General features: G+C 40.5%; 1 protein-coding gene across 5 annotated transcripts in view; it reads right to left on the bottom strand.

The window, feature by feature from the left end:
- Positions 1–18,977, bottom strand: part of FRMPD4 (FERM and PDZ domain containing 4) — an 808,734-nt gene that overhangs the window by 213,019 nt on the left and 576,738 nt on the right. For all 5 annotated transcript variants that reach the window (XM_073586154.1, XM_073586150.1, XM_073586151.1 and 2 more), the window contains one exon: positions 5,108–5,210. In XM_073586154.1, the coding sequence (XP_073442255.1) occupies positions 5,108–5,210 (103 nt within the window). The remainder of the gene's footprint in view (positions 1–5,107; positions 5,211–18,977) is intronic.

Genomic DNA, 18,977 nt, shown 5'->3' with positions numbered 1-18,977 from the left:
AGTGACCTATACAGATACCATGGTTTTACAAGAATCCTTGATGTTTTCAGTTAACTTTCATAATGAATGTGCTTAAAAACTATGTGCACTTTAGCTATAGAAAGGTGTAGAAATATTTGGACAGTGAAACAAATTTTAACTTTTTAGCTGTTTACCAAACATATTCAAAATACAGTTATATAATCAATATGGGCTTAAATTGCAGATTCTCAGCTTAAATTTGAGGTTATTCACATCCTAATTGGAGTAAGAGTTTAGAAATGATAGCTCTTAAATATGTAACTGCCTCTTCTTAAAGGGACCAAAAACAATTGGACGGTTATATCAAAAGCTCTTTAATGGACTGCATGGGCTATTCCCTCATTAATCCATCAGCAATTAAGCAGGTAAAAGATCTAGAGCTGATTCCAGGTGTGTCATTAGCATTTGGAAACTGTTGCTGTGAACCCACAACATGTGGTCAAAACAGCTCTCAATGGAAGAGAAACAGACCATCATTATACTTAAAAAAAAGAAATACATCAGAGAAATAGCAGAAATGTTATGAGTGGCCAAGTCAACAGTTTGGTACATTCTGGAAAAAAAAGACCGCACTAGAAGTGAGTTTGGGAACTCAAAAAGGCCTAGACGTCCACAGAAGAAAACAGTGGTGGATGATCACAGAATTCTTTCCATAGTGAAGAAAAACCCCTTTCCAAGTGAAGAACACTCTCCAGGAAGAAGGTGATCTATATCTAGTATAAAGAGAAGACATCATGAGAGCAAATAAAGAGGATTCACCACAAGGTGCAAACCATTAATCAGCCTTAAAAATAGAATGGCCAGTTTAGACTTTGCCAAAAAACATCTAAAGAAGCCAGCCTAGTTCTGGAAAAGCATTCTATAGACAGAGGAAAATAAGATCAACCTGTTCCACAATGAATGGAATAAGAAAGTATGGAGAAGGCTTGGAAAGGCTCATGATCCAAAGCACACCATATCCTCTTTAAAACATGGTGGAGGCAGTTTGTTGGCATGGGCATTCATGGCTTCCAATGGCACCGGGTCACTATGATGTGACTGAAGACAGAAGTAGATGGATAAATTCTGAAGTATACAGGGCTATACTTTCTGCTCAGATTCAATCATATGCAGCAAGGTTGATTGGACGACACTTTACAGTACAGATGGACAATATCCCAAAACATATTATGAAAGCAACTCAGGAGTTTTTTAAGGTAAAAAAATGGAATATACTGCAATGGCCGAGTCAATCACCAGATCTCACCCCCCTCAGGCATGCATTTCTCAAGAAGTCAAGAAAGACCCACAAACACACAATAACTGAAGTCAGCTGCAGAAAAGGCCTAGTAAAGCATCACAGAGGATGAAGCACAGCGTTTGGTGATGTCAATGGCTTCCAGACTTCAGGCAGTCATTGCCGTCAAAGAATTCTCTACAAAGTATTCAAAATTATCATTCTATATATGGTAAAGTTAATTTGCCCAATTACTAATAAGCCCCTGAAATGAAAAGGTTTTGTAGAAAAATGGTTGCAATACCTAGACTTTTCACAGAATATTTTTGTTCAACCCCTTCAATTGCATCTCACTTGTCTCATTTTAAATAAAAAATAGTGGCATGCAGGGGCCAAATTACCAAGATTTGATTCCTGTTCAAATATTTCTGGACGTAGCTGTACATGTACCATTGAAATTCTTATGTGTTAAAATGGTTTTTATTAAGATTTTCAATAATCGAGAGTAGACATCACATCACAAATATAATCATAAACAGGCAAAATTCTTATGAAAAAATTTAAATGACCCAGTTCTGCAATTAAACGTTTACAGGCTTCGGAGCTGAAATCTCAGTTTTCCTTGCTGGCTCAGTGTCTGCCACAGTATGCTTTGATGATTTACCAAGAAATGTTGTTTATCTAATATAAAGTCTAGGATTGCAAACAGAAATGCAGCAGAGTTAATTTAATACTCAAATTTGTTGAATATTTTGTTTTCTATTTGTCACCAGTGATAATTATGTTTTTTTTCATTAAACTTGGTACCAAGAACACAAAAACAAGTTTTGTTTTAAAGAACCTAGTGTAAGGGCTCATACTCACTTGTGAGAGAATCACACGATTGTCGTGCGAGTCTCTCGCATGAAAACCTGGCACTGCCACCGGTGCTCAGACCGGAGTGTGCAGCTACATGTATTTCTATGCAGCCGCACGCTCCGTTCCCAGTGCCGGCGGCTGTGTCAGGTTTCCATGAGAGAGACTTGCACAACAATGAGCCCTTAGAATGATGACAGAAAACGTCATATTTAGTACACAAGCTTTTATTTATTTAGCTAAATTTAACTATATATTTTAATTTTTGAGAATTGTGGTAAACTGACCTGTAGTCTATAATAGTTAGTTGGTTGACAGGTGTCAAGTAGAAATTCATAGTAATAGTAATAATTCATAGTAATTCATAGTAATATAATTCATAAAATCAGTTGATGTCAACTTTAAAAAAAAAGAAATCATTACGCAAAAATATACTTTAATATACAGTGGGGGAAAAAAAGTATTTAGTCAGCCACCAATTGTGCAAGTTCTCCGACTTAAAAAGATGAGAGAGGCCTGTAATTGACATCATAGGTAGACCACAACTATGAGAGTCAAAATGAGAAAAGAAATCCAGAAAATCACTTTGTCTGATTTTGCAAGATTTATTTTGCAAATATGGTGGAAAATAAGTATTTGGTCATTAACAAAAGTTCATCTCAATATTTTGCTTTATATCCTTTGTTGGCAATGACAGAGGTCAAACGTTTTCTGTAAGTCTTCACAAGGTTGGCACACACTGTTGGTGGTATGTTGGCCCAGGTCATCTTTTTAAGTGGGAGAACTTAATACTTTTTTCCCCACTGTACATATGGCAAAATAAAACAAAAAACTTTCACTTTCGGCAAAGTATAAATTGTGACAATTCTTGCTTAAAGGTGAAGAAAATGAAAGAGAAATGGGAAAAATGCTCATTTGAAAAATTATTAAAAAAACCCTAAAAATAACATTCGATTTACCTGCTGTAAATATTTGTCATCTGTGTGAGGATAGAATTTTTTTATTCCACAGCATTATGATTCATTTTCACAAATTCTGAGATTGACAAATGTGTTTCTGAGTAATCACATCATTATAGGCCTATATCTGTCACCCATAATAACTTATAAGTGGCAAATATTGCAGATATCGGGAATCGTAGGGAGTATATTTTCTTACCAGTATGGAAAAATCACTGTTATCCTAACAAAGAATTGTATTGCTAGGAACTTTTTTAACTTCTTAACCTACAACTTTTGACAGTTCCAGAAATGTTATATAATTGTTATATAAATGACTGAAGGCTAGTGCTGAGCATTCCGATACTGCAAATATCAGGTATCGGCCGATATTCGTTGTATCGGAATTCCGATACCGAGTGCCGATATTTTTACAATATCGGATACCGGAATCGGAAGTTCCCATAATGCAATGAGCCAGTGTTGTGGCTGTGATTGGCTGCTGAAATGATGTCATCATGATGCGCGGTCTGTGCGCATCATTATGCGTGGTCTGTATGGGCCTGCCAGGGGTCTGTGCGGGCCTGCCGGGGGTCTGTGCGGGCTGCCGGGGGTCTGTGCGGGCCTGCCGGGGGTCTGTGCGGGCTGCCGGGGGTCTATGCGGGCCTGCCGGGGGTCTGTACGGGCCTGCCGGGGGTCTGTGCGGGCTGCCGAGGGTCTGCGCGGGCCTGCCGGGGGTCTGTACAGGCCTGCTGGGGGTCTGTGCGGGCTGCTGGGGGTCTGTGCGGGCCTGCCGGAGGTCTGTGCGGGCTGCCGGGGGTCTGTGCGGGCTGCTGGGGGTCTGTACGGGCCTGCCGGGGGTCTGTGCGGGCTGTCGTGGGTCTGTGCGGGCCTGCCGGGGGTTGTGTGTGTGTGCAGGCATCGTCTGATGGGACTACAAGTCCCATCGGGCTATGTCTGCTACAGTGACAGCGATTGACACATTAGCCAATGATGGGACAGTAGTAGTCCCATCATCCGGCTAATGTGTTGAATGTAAAAAAACAAAAAAAAACATACATACTACATACATACTACATACATACAACATTCATACAACATACATACATACATACATACTACATACAAACTACATATATACTACATTCATACAACATACATACATACCACATACTACATATATACTACATTCATACAACATACATACATACTGCATACATACTACTTATATACTACATTCATGCAACATACATACATACATACTACATATATACTACATTCATACAACATACATACATACTACATATATGAATGCAGTATATATGAAGTATGTATGTAGTATGTATGTATGTTGTATGAATGTAGTATATATGAAGTATGTTTGTAGGTATGTATGTATGTTGTATGAATGTAGTATATATGTAGTATGTATGGTTTATTTTTTTTTACATTCAACACATTAGCCGGATGATGGGACTACTACTGTCCCATCATTGGCTAATGTGTCAATCACTGTCATTGTAGCAGGCATAGCCTGATGGGACTTGTAGTCCCATCGGACGATGCCTGCACACACACACAACCCCCGGCAGGCCCGTACAGACCCCCGGCAACCCGCACAGACCCCCGGCAGGCCCGCACAGACCCCCGAGAGGCCCGTGCAGACCCCGCCCGCACACACAGACACGCACAGTGTCCGCCCACGCACCGCCCACACTCTTCCCCCCTCCCGAACTGGATGTACAAGTAATGAAAGGGTTTTTTTTAATTCCGATTTTTTTGTCCCATTGACTTGAATGGGGTTTCCGGTATCGGAATCAGCGATACCCGATACTTTTTGGGTATCGGTTCGATCCAATCCGATCTGATACTTCACGATATCGGATGGTATCGCTCAACACTACTGAAGGCCTTAACTCTCCTGCATTCCAATTTGAATTCACAGCTGTTCAGTATTCCGAAAGCATTTGCACGGAAAAAATATTTCCTGCTGTGTATTAATGTTTTATTACTGGTGGCAATGCACTCAAGGCTATTGATGGGTACGGCAAATTAAAAGAGGAAACATATCACTTACCTGACAAGGTCGATCACTCGCTCCCTTGGGGCACTGCTGACTGGCTCCTCATTTATCATAATGATCTGGTCTCCTGGGACTAATTTCCCTTCAGAGGGTCCACCTGCACCAGAACACCAGAAACATGGGAAGGCAAATTAAAAACATTTAAGAATTTACACATTAAAATAATTCACCTCTTGCAAGAAAGGATTTAATTAATTAATTACTTCGTATTGCCAGTGAATAATTTGTTATTCATATTTCTAGAAGTAATGTCAAGATTGCATAGATAAGGTCAAAAGTCACAATAATAATGCAAATAATTATTTTCCAGTCATATTTTATTCAAAATATGAATAATTTGAAGCCATAATTTGTAAAAATGACTGCTCCATTGTCAATTAGACAATAACAATTAAGTTAAAGGGGTTTTTTGGTCTTAGGGTAAAAGTCTGCAGTCCCTCTACGAGTCTGCAGACTTGTGAAACCTCACATCGCTCGCACTGTGCTGTGCGCTGTGAGTATTCTCCAAAGCGGCGGGCACGTGACTGCAAATATGATTTGCACACAAGCAGTCACGTGCCAACTAGATCGGTGTGGCCTCACTCAATGCAAGAGTATTGAGTGAGGCCGAACACAGACTAGTTGGAATGTGGCCTGGAAGTTACGCATATTGCATACTTGTGGTCACATGATTGCCCACTCTTGGCATAGGTATCAGAGAATCTTCACAGTGCGCATGCGTGTAATGTGCGGTCATATAGAGTGATGGCAGACTTGCAGCCTATGGCTGGACAACCACTTTAATAACTATTGATGTTTTACATGGAAAGGAAGACTACAAATTTTGGGATAGCAACCTAGCTTGCTCTATATGTAATTTGCAATCCATTGGGAACTATGGGGGAGAAAACAAGGTCTAGTGAGCCCTCCCGTAGACAACACAGTAAGGGGAATGCTTTAGCCAGTCTGTATTTTGCAGGGGCATTTTACTAGAGAAGGTATAAAGAATAGATAATGAAAAGGGGGCATAAGAAGTAGTGTGTTGCGGAATTAATGGGCATTACTTCATAAGAAAGGGAGTCATCAGAAGAAATCTGTAAAAGTGGGGAGCATGGAAAACAGGCTATGTGAGGATGCTTGTATGAGAGAAAAGGGGCATAAGGGAAAGAGGGAAGATTCGAGGCAGTTGAGCCTCAAGGTAGCTCCTCATATTGGCGTGTTTTACATGTTTTGTGATTGTAACATTATTCTTAATAGACAAAAGTGTAATCATTAGATATCGAGTACCTACCAGCTTGAAGGCATTCTTGTTACAGTAACACAAGCCTTGGACACACAGCCTACCTTCCACCCCCCCCTGCTTTCTTGAAGTCTGCTACATCGGTGTACCATTACTTTCGTTTGAGTCTCTAGTCTCATTAATGGTTACAATTGCAAAGTGCTTGTAAAAAGAAACAATTTTTATTAAATTTCAATTTTTATTAAAGCAGCACTCCAGCATTTTTTTTATTTCAGCCCTGAAGTGGTGCTACTAATCTAAGTTCCCTTGCCTTAGACTTATATTTACCTGCCACTGTCTTCATCTTTTCCTGGCACTGCTACTGTTCCGCGCTGCCATCTTGTAACCACAACTTACGGGCAGACGTAACGGTCACACACTCTCAATGTAAGTCAATGAGAGCCTTGTTCTGGCTCTCATAGACTTACATTGAGTAGTGACTTCCACACTGCAAACATAGGAGCGATCTGGAAGGTCACAAACTGCTGGAGACCAACAGAACAGATGAAGACGGAGGCTGGTAAATATAAGACCGATGGCAGGGAACTTGCAGGGAACAGTGCTGCCATAACAAAATGTTGGAGTGGTGCGTTAAAAATGCTTTCTGTTCTCAAAAACAAGAAATTTGTATTATAATAGTTTATTACACGGGATGTTACTTAATCTAAATGAACATTTTTGTGGGAAAAACACAATTTTTCATTTTTACTGTCCAATGTTTTAAAATTCTGTGACACACCTGTGGGTTCAAGATTCTCTCCACACATCAAGTTAAATTGCTTGATGGGTGTAGTTTCAAAACTGGGTCATTTGTGGGGGGTTCTGCTGTTTAGATGCATCATAGGCTCGGCAAATACGGCATGGCATACACTATCTATTCTAGCAAATTTTGCACTCTAAAAGTCAAATGGCGCTCCTTCCCTTCCATGCTCTGCCATGTGCTCAAACAGTAGTTTTACACCACATATGGGGTACTGGTGTACTCGGAAAAAATTGCAAAGCAAATTGTACAGTTCATTTTCCCCTTTTACCCTTGTGAAAATGAAAAGCAACATTTTTGTGGAAAAAAATGTGCTTTTCCATTTTCACAGCTCATCATTATAAAATTCTGTGAAGCACCAGTGGGTTCAAGATGCTCACCACACCTCTAGATAAATTCCTTGAATGGTGTAGTTTACAAACTGGGAGCACATCAGAGGCTCTGCAAATGCAAGATGGTGTCTATTATCTATTCCAACCAATTTTGCACTCTAAAAGTCAAATGGTGCTCCTTCCCCTTCCAAGCCTTGCTGTAAGCCCAAACAGTAATTTTCCACCACTTATGGGGTATTGCTGTACTCAGGAGAAATTTCACAAAAAATTGTATGGTCCATTTTCTCCTGTTACTTTTGTGAAAATGAAAAATTTGGGGCTAAAGCAAATTTTTATGGCAAAAATAAACATTTTTTATTTTTTCCTACAACATTGTTTTAAGTCCTATGATGAACCTAAATGCTTAATAAACTTCTTAATAAGCTTCAGGACAGGGGTATGGCAACACCTGGCCATCTATTTTATTACCAGATGTTGCGCACCTTACATACAACTGGTGTGTGCCACTTGTAAGGTGGAGCCTAACTCATTAAGTGGTGAAAACCTTTTACCAGGCTCCTCTTTATCCACCACATGCTTTCATTAAGAATGGTGTGTTCAACTTCAACCGTAAGGAATCAGAGGCCTAGTTTGCAATAAGAGGATGATTGTGGCATCTATCCTCTAAGACCTCACCCTTCTCAGGAATGAAGGGATAAAAGCAAGTTTGTCTTACACCATGTCTCATACATACAAAATGTGCAGAGTAACATGTATGCAATATTAGTGCAGCAAAGTCATAATACTACCCACTGTACAATACATGCATGTGTAAAGTCCCCGTCACAAACAGCAATCCCGCTACTGAGTCACAAGTTTTGTGACGCAACAGCAATCTCACCAGCGAGATCGCTGTGTGTGACACTTATCAGCGACCGGTCCCCCTGCCGGGTATCGCTGATCATGCTCGAATGGCCTGGACATTTTTTTGATCGTTGGTCTCCCACTGGCCAGCACACATCGCTGCGTGTGGGAGGCGGGAGACCAGCGATCAGCAGCCTGGTAACCAAGGTAAACACTGGGTTTCTAAGCGCCGCGCTTAGAAACCCGATATGTATGTTAGATACCAGCGCGCTGGTGCAGGGAGCTGGTAACCAAGGTAAACATCAGGTTTCTAAGCGCTGCGCGGCGCTTAGAAACCCGATGTGTACGTTAGATACCAGTGCGCTGGTGCAGGGAGCTGGTAACAAGGTAAACATCAGGTTTCTAAGCCCCGCGCGGCGCTTAGAAACCCGATGTTTACCTTGGTTACCAGCTCCCTGCACCAGTGCGCTGGTTTCTTAACGTACACTGCGGGTAACTAAGCGACGTGTGTCGCTTGTTACCCGCATGTCGCTGTCCTGATCGCTGCTGAGATCTGCCTGTTTGGCAGCTCACCAGCGATCATGTAGCGACACACCAGCGATCCTGACAAGTTCATATCGTTGTCGGGATCACTGGTGAGTCGCTATGTGTGACGGGGCCCTAAGTAAGCACATTGTTTGCATAGATAGTAACATAAATGCACAATCTTAAACACAATATAACTTTTTTAGATACAAAAATCAATTTAATATAGCATAGTGCAAAATCACAGTAGTTTTCAGTAGGAAATGGATTTTATTTTAACCTGTAAAGGAATTTCCCTACTATACGTATGACATTTCAAAATAGTTTCCATAAATATCTGGATGACTTGAGTCTGAGCACAAGAACCTTTCCATATTGATGAAACATCAATCATGCATGATATCAGATCCATTTAGGTCCTATACACAACTTTCAACTTCACTCTGAACACACCAGGTTAGCCCATCAAATCTGATCAGATTTGTCAAATCCTGTTTATATTTGATTGTTTTGGCTAGTAACTCTTTCAGCAGATTTTTTTATAGCTTCACTTTGTTTACTATAATAAATAAAAGACGGTTTTGATTGCCAAAGCCAATATAATTCTTCTTTTAATATTTTTAGGCATATTTCCAGTATATTCAATTTAGTGGTCAGAAACATTGCTAGTGCTGCCATCAGGCTGAAGTAAAATAACCTACGGTAATCTAAAATAAACAGTATACCAAGATGATGTTGAAAATTTTCCTTTGCTGCTAATTTCAAATCACATTTCAGTGTGAATACAAGCGCATAGAAATCGAAGTCTTGTAGAAGGAATAAAGTTACTTTAATAATAGTTTAATGACCAGGAAACATCTCAAAAGAACTGTTGGGAAACAAAAACAAGACTTGAAACTTGTGAATTATTAAAATGATTATCTGCCTGTTAATGAATCTTTTATTAGCTAAGCTCACTTTCCTTTAGTCCAATGTCACCCATTTATCATCTATAGTATTTTACCACATTCACCAAGAAGAAAAATGACAATCATGGATAAATATTTAAAGTGCATTGTCAAATGCAATGATTTCATCTGTTAGTTAACCCTGTAAGGACCAGAGGCCTGATGATTGAGTAAGATGATACATTTGAAAATCCAGGTTGTCTGGGATTTTTACTGACGTGACATGTAAGAGAATAGCATCCCCTGATGGGTAAAAGTGCAGCAGCTGTCAGCTATACATTATAGCTTCATCAGCCATAATCTTTGTTGGCACCTACCGTGGCCGTTTAACCCCTTAGATCAGTGGTTCCCAAACTCCAGTCCTCGCGGACCCCAACAGGTCATGTTTTCAGGATTTCCTTAGTATTTCTCAGGTGATGGAAGTATCATCCAGGCATCAGGAATTCTCTCACATGTGTAACACCATGGAAATCCTGAAAACATGACCTGTTGGGGTCCGCGAGGACTGGAGTTTGGGAACCACTGCCTTAGATGCTGCTGTCAATAGTGACTACAGCATCTGGATGGTTAACACAGTTTGGGGGCTCACTTTTTAACCCCATTGGCACCCTGAGATCATGAGTGTGTGGTCCTGATGGTTGCCATGGCAATTCACAGCCAAATAATGGCCGTAGAGTCTGCCGGCTATAGTGGCCTGGTCAGAAGTTAGCAACATTTAGGTTGTAAAAATAAAATGTCCATGCCTGTTATGCCACTTTGCATTAATTCCTGAAAAGTATCTGAAGGGTTAATAAACTACCTGATAACAGTTTGAACATGTTGAAGGGTGCTGTTTTTAAAACGGCATCACTTTTGGGGGGTTTCCAATATTAGGGTCCCCCAAATTCATTTCAAAACTGAGACGGTCCCTAAGAAATAAATTTTGTAAACTTCCTTGAAGAAATGAAAAATTGTTTGCTACATTTTTAAACCTTTCATCTTCTTAATAAAAAAAGAACATTTTACAAATGGTGATGATGTAAGGCAGACATAAGGTAAATGCTATTTATTAACATTGTTGTGTGGTATGACTATATGGATTAAAGGGACTATTCAAAGATTAAACATTGCTAATTTTTTTAAATGTGTCAAATTTCTGATCTTTTTATAAATAAATGCAAATCATATCAATCTAAATGTACAAGTAATACAAAGTATAATGTGTTGTGAAAAACTCTCAAAATCATTGGGATATGTTGAAACATTTCAGATTTGCTGCCACATAAAGTGACACATTTCAGATTAGAAAAGTTTGGCCTAGTCACAAAGGAGTAATTTTACAGATAAAGCAATGATAGTGTTTTCACTCATCCAGAGTAATAGAAGCAGCAATCTACAGTGATACCTTATCAGTTTTCATGACTTCTGAAAATGGCCCAAACACTGCAATTGAGGACTATATCTTCTATATCTTTGTACGATCAGCGCAGCATACAAAGGCTATGAATCAGATGCACATTACGTCAAACTACGATCTGGCACTGTGAACGTTTTTCAAGTTCATGAAATTTGTAACTATAAGCTATACAAGGCTGCCATTGACACATCTATAGACATACCTGCCTATTAATGTCAGCCGCTGCATGAGAAACAGTGGTGTCTTATGAAAGTGTTAAGGTTGGGGTCATCTCGAGTTAGGTGGCATCCATTTAACGGATCCGTTACTAAGCGGCACTAATGCTATTAACGCACCCATTGCCAGCCATTATCATAACGCATCATAACATGCGTTAGTGATGTTCCGTTACTTTGTGACGCATCTTCGAAAGCGGTCTAGCGCGCTTTTGGGTACGTTAGGTCTAACGCACAGCGAACTGACACGTTCGCTGTGCATAGACCTCCATTACTAACACATGCCAACGCTATGATACCATGCGTTAGTGAATGTGTTAACACAATTGTAGAAAAAAATAGATTTTGGCCATCAGCGTTAGCACATCCGTTAAATGAATGGCACTAAAGCAATGTGAATCTAGCCTAAGAGTGTAAGCTTCACTTTTTTGGTAGTGAGTTAAAAGGAAACCAAAAGGGAATGGAGAGCTTCAACTAGTTAGAAAAGGAAATGGTTTACAATCAAGACCAACGCTATACAATATGTAGTTTATTGTAATAAATATCCATTTTTTTTATTAGATATTCTTGGCTCAGCTTGTATTTTTTACATTTCATTGCCACCCCATTTGTTACTCAATAAGTAATACAGGTTGGCCGGAACAGGATTTACAGTGCCTTGAAAAAGTAGTTATAACCAATGAATTTTTCCACATTGTTTTCCATTACACCCACAATCTTAAATGTTTTTTATTGAGATTTTATGTGATACACTAACACAAAGTAGCAAGTGTTTGTGAAGTGTAAAAAAGTAAAGTATAAATGGTTTTATAATTGTTTTGAAAATATAAATCAAAAATTGTAACATGCATTTGTATTCTGCCCCCCTTAGTCTGATGCCCCTAAATAAAATCCTGAGTGACCAATTGCATTCAGAAGTCACGATTAGTAAATGGAGTCCACTTGTCTGTAATTTATTTTCAGTATAAGCTATTATGTGAATGCCTCAGAGGTTTGTTTGAGGACATTAGGGATCAAATAGCATTATGAAAACCAAGGAACACATCAGACAGATCAGGGATAAAGTTTGGGAGAAGAGTAAAGCAAGGTTAGGTTATAAAAAATAGCTCAAGCTCTGAACATCTATCTATTTTCAATCTATCATCCAAATATGGAGGGAGTATGGCACAACTGTAATCCTATAAAGACATGGCTGTCCATCTAAATTATTATTCAAAGCAAGGAGAGCACTAATAAGAGAAGCAGCCAAGATGCCAATGATCGCACTTGAAGAGCTCCAGAGATCCTCAGCTCAGGAGGTAGAATCTGTCCACATGACATCTATTAGTCATGCATTCCACAAATCTGGCCTTTATGGAAGAATGGTAAGAAGAAGGTTTTTTAAAGCAAGCCATAAGAAGTCCAGTTTACAAAAATTCATGTAGGGGACACAGTTAGCATGTGGAAGAAGGTGCTCTGGTCAGATAAGACCAAAGTAGAACTTTTGGGGCTAAATGTAAAATGCTATGCTTTGCTGAAAGCAAGCACTGCACATCACCCTAAAAACAACATCCTCACCATCAAACATGTTGGTGGCAGCATCATGCTGTGCGGATGCTTTTTTCAGCAGGGAAAGGGAAGCAGATGAGTGTTAATGGGAAGTTCGATGAGCAAAATTCAGGGCAATCCTGGAGGAAAACCTGTTAGAGACTGCAAAAGACTTAAGAGTGAGATGCAGGTTTATCTTCCAGTAGGACAGTGACCCTAAACATACTTCCAGAGCTACAATTGAATGGTTTAAATCAAAGCATATTCATGTATTCAAATGGCCTAGTCAAAGTGCAAACCTAAATCCCATTCTGTGGAAAGATTTGAAAACTGCTGTTCACATCCAATCTTTCTGAGATAGAGCTAGTTTCCAAAGAAGAACGGACAAAAATGTCAGCCTCTAGATGTGCAAAGCTGGTAGAGACATACCCCAAAAGACTTGCGGCAGTAATTGCAGTGAAAGGTGGTCCTACAAAGTATTGACTCATGGGGGCTGAATACAAATAGTTTCATAGTTTTTAAGGTTGACTTCAGCCAATTGAGGTCAACCTATGGCCTTATGTGTTGATCCACAGGAAGGCAAAAACCCTATGGGGCAGACATTAATAGCTCCATATTAGGACAAATGTATTCCCAACTCCAAATATGACAATCAAATTATCTCCCTGAATCAAGGCCCAATCACAGAATCTAGTGCCCATAGCCTGTAATATTATATTTATCAAGAAAGGCATCCAGACCTTTCTTGAATTTTAGTAATGAATCAACCATTTCAACATCTGTGGTAGAATGTTTCATAGTCTCACTGCTCTTACAGTAAACAATCTGCGTTTGTGATTATGATTAAACCTTCTTTCCTCTAGACATAGAGGATGCCCCTTTATCCCACCCTTTGCATGTCTAAGTATAAAAAGATGATTAGAAAGATCTAATGACACTGTTCCCTCATGTATTTGTACATTGTAATAACATCGTCCCTAAGCCTTCATTTTTCCAAAACTGAATAACCCCAAGTTTAATAACCTGTCTTGGTATTGCAGTCCACCCATTCCCTTAATAACCTTGATTGCTCTTGTCTGCACCTTCTCTAGTTCAGCTATGTTCTTTTTATATCTCGCTGTAGTATTACTGTTATAGCATAGCGATATCTACTATACATACAAATTGCCGTAGGCAAATAAAGATCCCTTATTAAAGACCCTAATAAAACATAACTTTTATTTTAATCATTAAACAGAAACCATGTACTTTAAAAACACATAGTGCTCTAGGGATGTTGCTAGTCAGGTAAATACTATTAATAAATATGGAAAGTGCTTATGCATATCTGAGCGGTCTAAATAGGAATACAATCTCCCCACATACACTACCGTGTAATAGTTTAGGGTCACTTAGAAATGTCCTTATTTTTGAAAGAAAAGCACAGTTTTTCCAATGAAGCTAACATTAAATGACTCAGAAATACACTCTATACATTGTTAATGTGGTAAATGACTATTCTAGCTGCAAACGTCTGGTTTGTAATGCAGTATCTTCATAGGTGTATAGAGGCCCATTTCCAACAACCATCACTCCAGTGTTCTTATGCTACTTTGTGTTTGCTAACTGTGTAAGAAGGCTAATGGATGGTTAGGAATATCCTTGGAAACTCTTGTGCAAGTATGTTAGCACAGCTGAAAACAGTTTGGTTGTTTAGAGAAGTTATAAACCTGACCTTTCTTTGAGCTAGTTGAGAATCTGGAGCATTACATTTGTTGGTTCAATTAACCCCTTCCTGACATCCGACGTACTATCCCGTCCACGGTACCCGGGCCCGTATGACCGTGGACGGGATAGTACGTCTACCGCGATCAGCGGCGCCCACGTGGTGAGCGCCGCTGATCGTGGCCGGGTGTCAGCTGATTATCACAGCTGACACCCGGCACTATGTGTCGGGGCGGTCACGGACCGCCCCCGACACGTTAACCCCTTGCACACCGCGATCAAACATGATCGCGGTGTACCAAGAGTTAAAGGGAAGCATTGGGAGGGCTCCTATCCTCCAGGCCCCCGAATCCAAGATGGCGACGGGGGCCTTCGGGGACCTGAGGAAGCTGGCTTCCTCAGTGCCTGCAAAGCGCAGGCAAGAGGAAGTCTGCTTCAATGCCTGTGACAGATTGCTGATCTGTCACAGTGATCTGTGATGTGACAGATCAGCGATCTGTCACAGGACAGTGATGTCCCACCTGGGACTATGTAATAAAGTAAAAAAAAAATTAAAAAAAAATGTAAAAATAAATTAAAAAAAATCGCCAAATAAATTAGAAAAAAAAAAAAATATTCCCCCAATAAATCCATTTTTTTGAAATAATAAAAAAAAAAAAACAATAAAAGTACACATATAAGGTATCGCCGCGTCCGTAATGACCAGCCCTATAAAACTGTCCCATTAGTTAACCCTTTAAGTGAACCCCTTAAAAAATAAAAATAAAAAACGAAGCAAAAAATAATGATTTATTATCATACCGCCAAACAAAAAGTGTAATAACGCGCGATCAAAAAGACGCATATAAATATCCATAGTACCGCTGAAAACGTCATCTTGTCCCGCAAAAAACGAGCCACAATACAGCATCATCAGCGAAAAAATAAAAAAGTTATAGCTCACAGAATAAAGCGATGCAAAAATAATTATTTTTTATATAAAATAGTTTTCATTGCATAAAACCGACAAAAACATAAAAAAACGACCTAAATGAGGTATCGCTGTAACCGTACTGACCCGAAGAATAAAACCGCTTTATCAATTTTACCGCACGCGGAACGGTGTAAACGCACCCCCCCAAAAGAAATTCATGAAACGCTGGTTTTTGTTCATTCTGCGTCCCAAAAATAGGAATAAAAAGCGATCAAAAAATGTCACGTGCCCGAAAATGGTACCAATAAAAACGTCAACTCGTCCCGCAAAAAATAAGACCTCACATGACTCAGTGGGTCAAAATACGGAAAAATTATAGCTCTCAATATGTGGTGATGCAAAAACTATTTTACAATAAAAAGCGTCTTTTAGCGTCTGACAGCCGCCAAACATAAAAACCGCCATAAATAGTAAGTCAAACCCCCCGTTATCACCCCCTTAGTTAGGGAAAAATAATAAAACTAAAAAAAAAGTATTTATCTCCATTTTCCCGTTAGGGTAAGGCTGTGTGCACACGCTGCGGATTAGGTGCGGATTCACCCGCGCAGATTTTGTAAAATCCGCAGGTGAAACCGCAGGTCTTTTGACCTTTTTACCTGCGGATTGCTCTGCGGTTTTGTCCTGCGGTTTTTCATCTCCTCAATAGAGGAGATGGCAAACCACAGGAGAATCATAGAATCATAGAATCATAGAATCGTAGAGTTGGAAGGGACCTCCTGGGCCATCTGGTCCAACCCCCTGCTCAAAGCAGGATTCGCTAAATCATTCTGCGGATTGAAAACCGCAGATAATCCGCGCGGAAAATTCTGCACCGTCTGCACTGCGGTTTTTGATTCCCATAGGGAATCATGGTACTGTACACCGCAGCAAAAACTGCTGCTGGTCCGCAGCGGCCAAAACTGCTGCGGAACCGCAGCAAAATCCGCAGCGTGTGCACACAGCCTTAGGGTTAGGGCTAGGGTTAGGGCTAGGGTTAGGGCTAGGGTTAGGGTTAGGGCTAGGGTTAGGGCTAGGGTTAGGGCTAGGGTTAGGGCTAGGGTTAGGGCTAGGGTTAGGGCTCAGATTAGGGTTAGGGGTGTGTTGGGGTTAGGGTTGGAGTTATAATTGGGAGTTTCCACTGTTTGGGCACATCAGGGGTTCTCCAAATGCAACATGGCGTCTGATCTCAATTCCAGCCAATTCTGAGTTGAAAAAGTCAAATGGTGCTCCTTCCCTTCCAAGCTCTGCCATGCGCCCAAACAGTGTTTTACCCCCACATGTAGGGTATCAGCCTACTCAGGACAAATTGCAAAACAATTTTTGGGGTCCAATTTCTCCTGTTACCCTTAGGAAAATAAAAAATTGGGGGCAAAAATATCATTTTTGTGGAAAAAAATGATTTTTTTATTTTCACGTCCGAGTGTTATAAACTTCTGTGAAACACTTGGGGGTTCAAAGTGCTCACCACACATCTAGATAAGTTCCGTGGGGGGTCTAGTGTCCAAAATGGGGTCACATGTGGGGAGTTTCAATAGTTTAGGTACATCAGGGGCTCTCCAAGCGCACATGACACCCGCAGACCATTCCATCAAAGTCTGCATTCCAAAACGTCACTGCTTCCCTTCCGAGCCCAGACGTGTGTCCATACAGTAGTTTTCTCCCACATATGGGGTGTCAGCGTACTCAGGCCAAATTGGAAAACAACTTTTGGGGTCCAATTTCTCCTGTTACCCTTGGGAAAATGAAAAAATTGGGGACTAATTGATCATGTTTCTGGAAAAAATACGATTTTTTTATTTTCATGCCCTGGCATTATAAACTTCAGTGAAGCCCTTGGGGATTCAAAGTGCTCACCTCACATCTAGATAAGTTCCTTAGTGGGTCTAGTTTTCAAAATGGGGTCATTTGTGGGGGGTTTCCACTGTTTAGGTACATTAGGGGCTCTCCAAAGGCAACATGACACCCGCAGACCATTCCATCAAAGTCTGCATTCCAAAACGTCACTACTTCCCTTCCGAGCCCCGACGTGTGCCCATACAGTAGTTTTCTCCCACATATGGGGTATCAGCATACTCAGGACAAATTGGACAACAACTTTTGGGGTCCAATTTCTCCTGGTACCCTTGGGAAAATAAAAAAATGGTGACTAAAAGATCATGTTTGTGGAAAAAATACGAATTTTTTATTTTCACGCCCGGGCATTATAAACTTCTGTGAAGCACTGGGGGGTTCAAAGTGCTCACCACACATCTAGATAAGTTCCTTGGGGGGTCTAGTTTACAAAATGGTGTCATTTGTGGGGGGTTTCCACTGTTTAGGTACATTAGGGGCTCTCCAAAGGCAACATGACACCCGCAGACCATTCCATCAAAGTCTGCATTCCAAAACGTCACTACTTCCCTTCCGAGCCCCGACGTGTGCCAATACAGTAGTTTTCTCCCACATATGGGGTATCAGCATACTCAGGACAAATTGGACAACAACTTTTAAGGTCCAATTTCTCCTGGTACCCTTGGGAAAATAAAAAAATGGTGACTAAAAGATCATGTTTGTGGAAAAAATACAAATTTTTTATTTTCACGCCCGGGCGTTATAAACTTCTGTGAAGCACTGGGGGGTTCAAAGTGCTCACCACACATCTAGATAAGTTCCTTGGGGGGTCTAGTTTCCAAAATGGTGTCATTTGTGGGGGGTTTCCACTGTTTTGGTACATCAGGGGTTTTCCAAACGCGACATGGTGTCCGATCTCAATTCCAGCCAAAAACGTCAAATGGCGCTGCTTCCCTTCCGAGCTCTGCCATGCGCCCAAATAGTGGTTTACCCCCACATGTGGGGTATCAGCGTACTCAGGACAAATTGCACAATAACTTTTAGGGTCCTGTTACCCTTGGAAAAATAAGAATTGAGGGTGAAAAGATCATTTTTGTGGAAAAAATATGATTTTTTAATTGTATGGCTTTATGTTATAAACTTCTGTGAAGCCCATGGGGGTTCAAAGTTCTCACCACACATCTAGATAAGTTCCTTAGGGGGTCTAGTTTCCAAAATGGTGTCATTTGTGGGGGGTTTCCACTGTTTTGGTACATCAGGTGTTTTCCAAACGCGACATGGAGTCCGATCTCAATTCCAGCCCAAAACGTCAAATGGCGCTGCTTCCCTTCCGAGCTCTGCCATGCGCCCAAATAGTGGTTTACCCCCACATGTGGGGTATCAGCGTACTCAGGACAAATTGCACAATAACTTTTAGGGTCCTGTTACCCTTGGAAAAATAAGAATTGAGGGTGAAAAGATCATTTTTGTGGAAAAAATATGATTTTTTAATTGTATGGCTTTATGTTATAAACTTCTGTGAAGCCCATGGGGGTTCAAAGTTCTCACCACACATCTAGATAAGTTCCTTAGGGG

Source organism: Dendrobates tinctorius, unplaced genomic scaffold (genome assembly GCF_039654945.1).
Source record: "Dendrobates tinctorius isolate UK_male_01 unplaced genomic scaffold, ASM3965494v1 ptg000091l, whole genome shotgun sequence".
Taxonomy (NCBI): Eukaryota; Metazoa; Chordata; class Amphibia; order Anura; family Dendrobatidae; genus Dendrobates; species Dendrobates tinctorius.
Note: the sequence above shows the minus strand (reverse complement) of the source record. Positions and strands in the feature narration are given on the sequence as shown.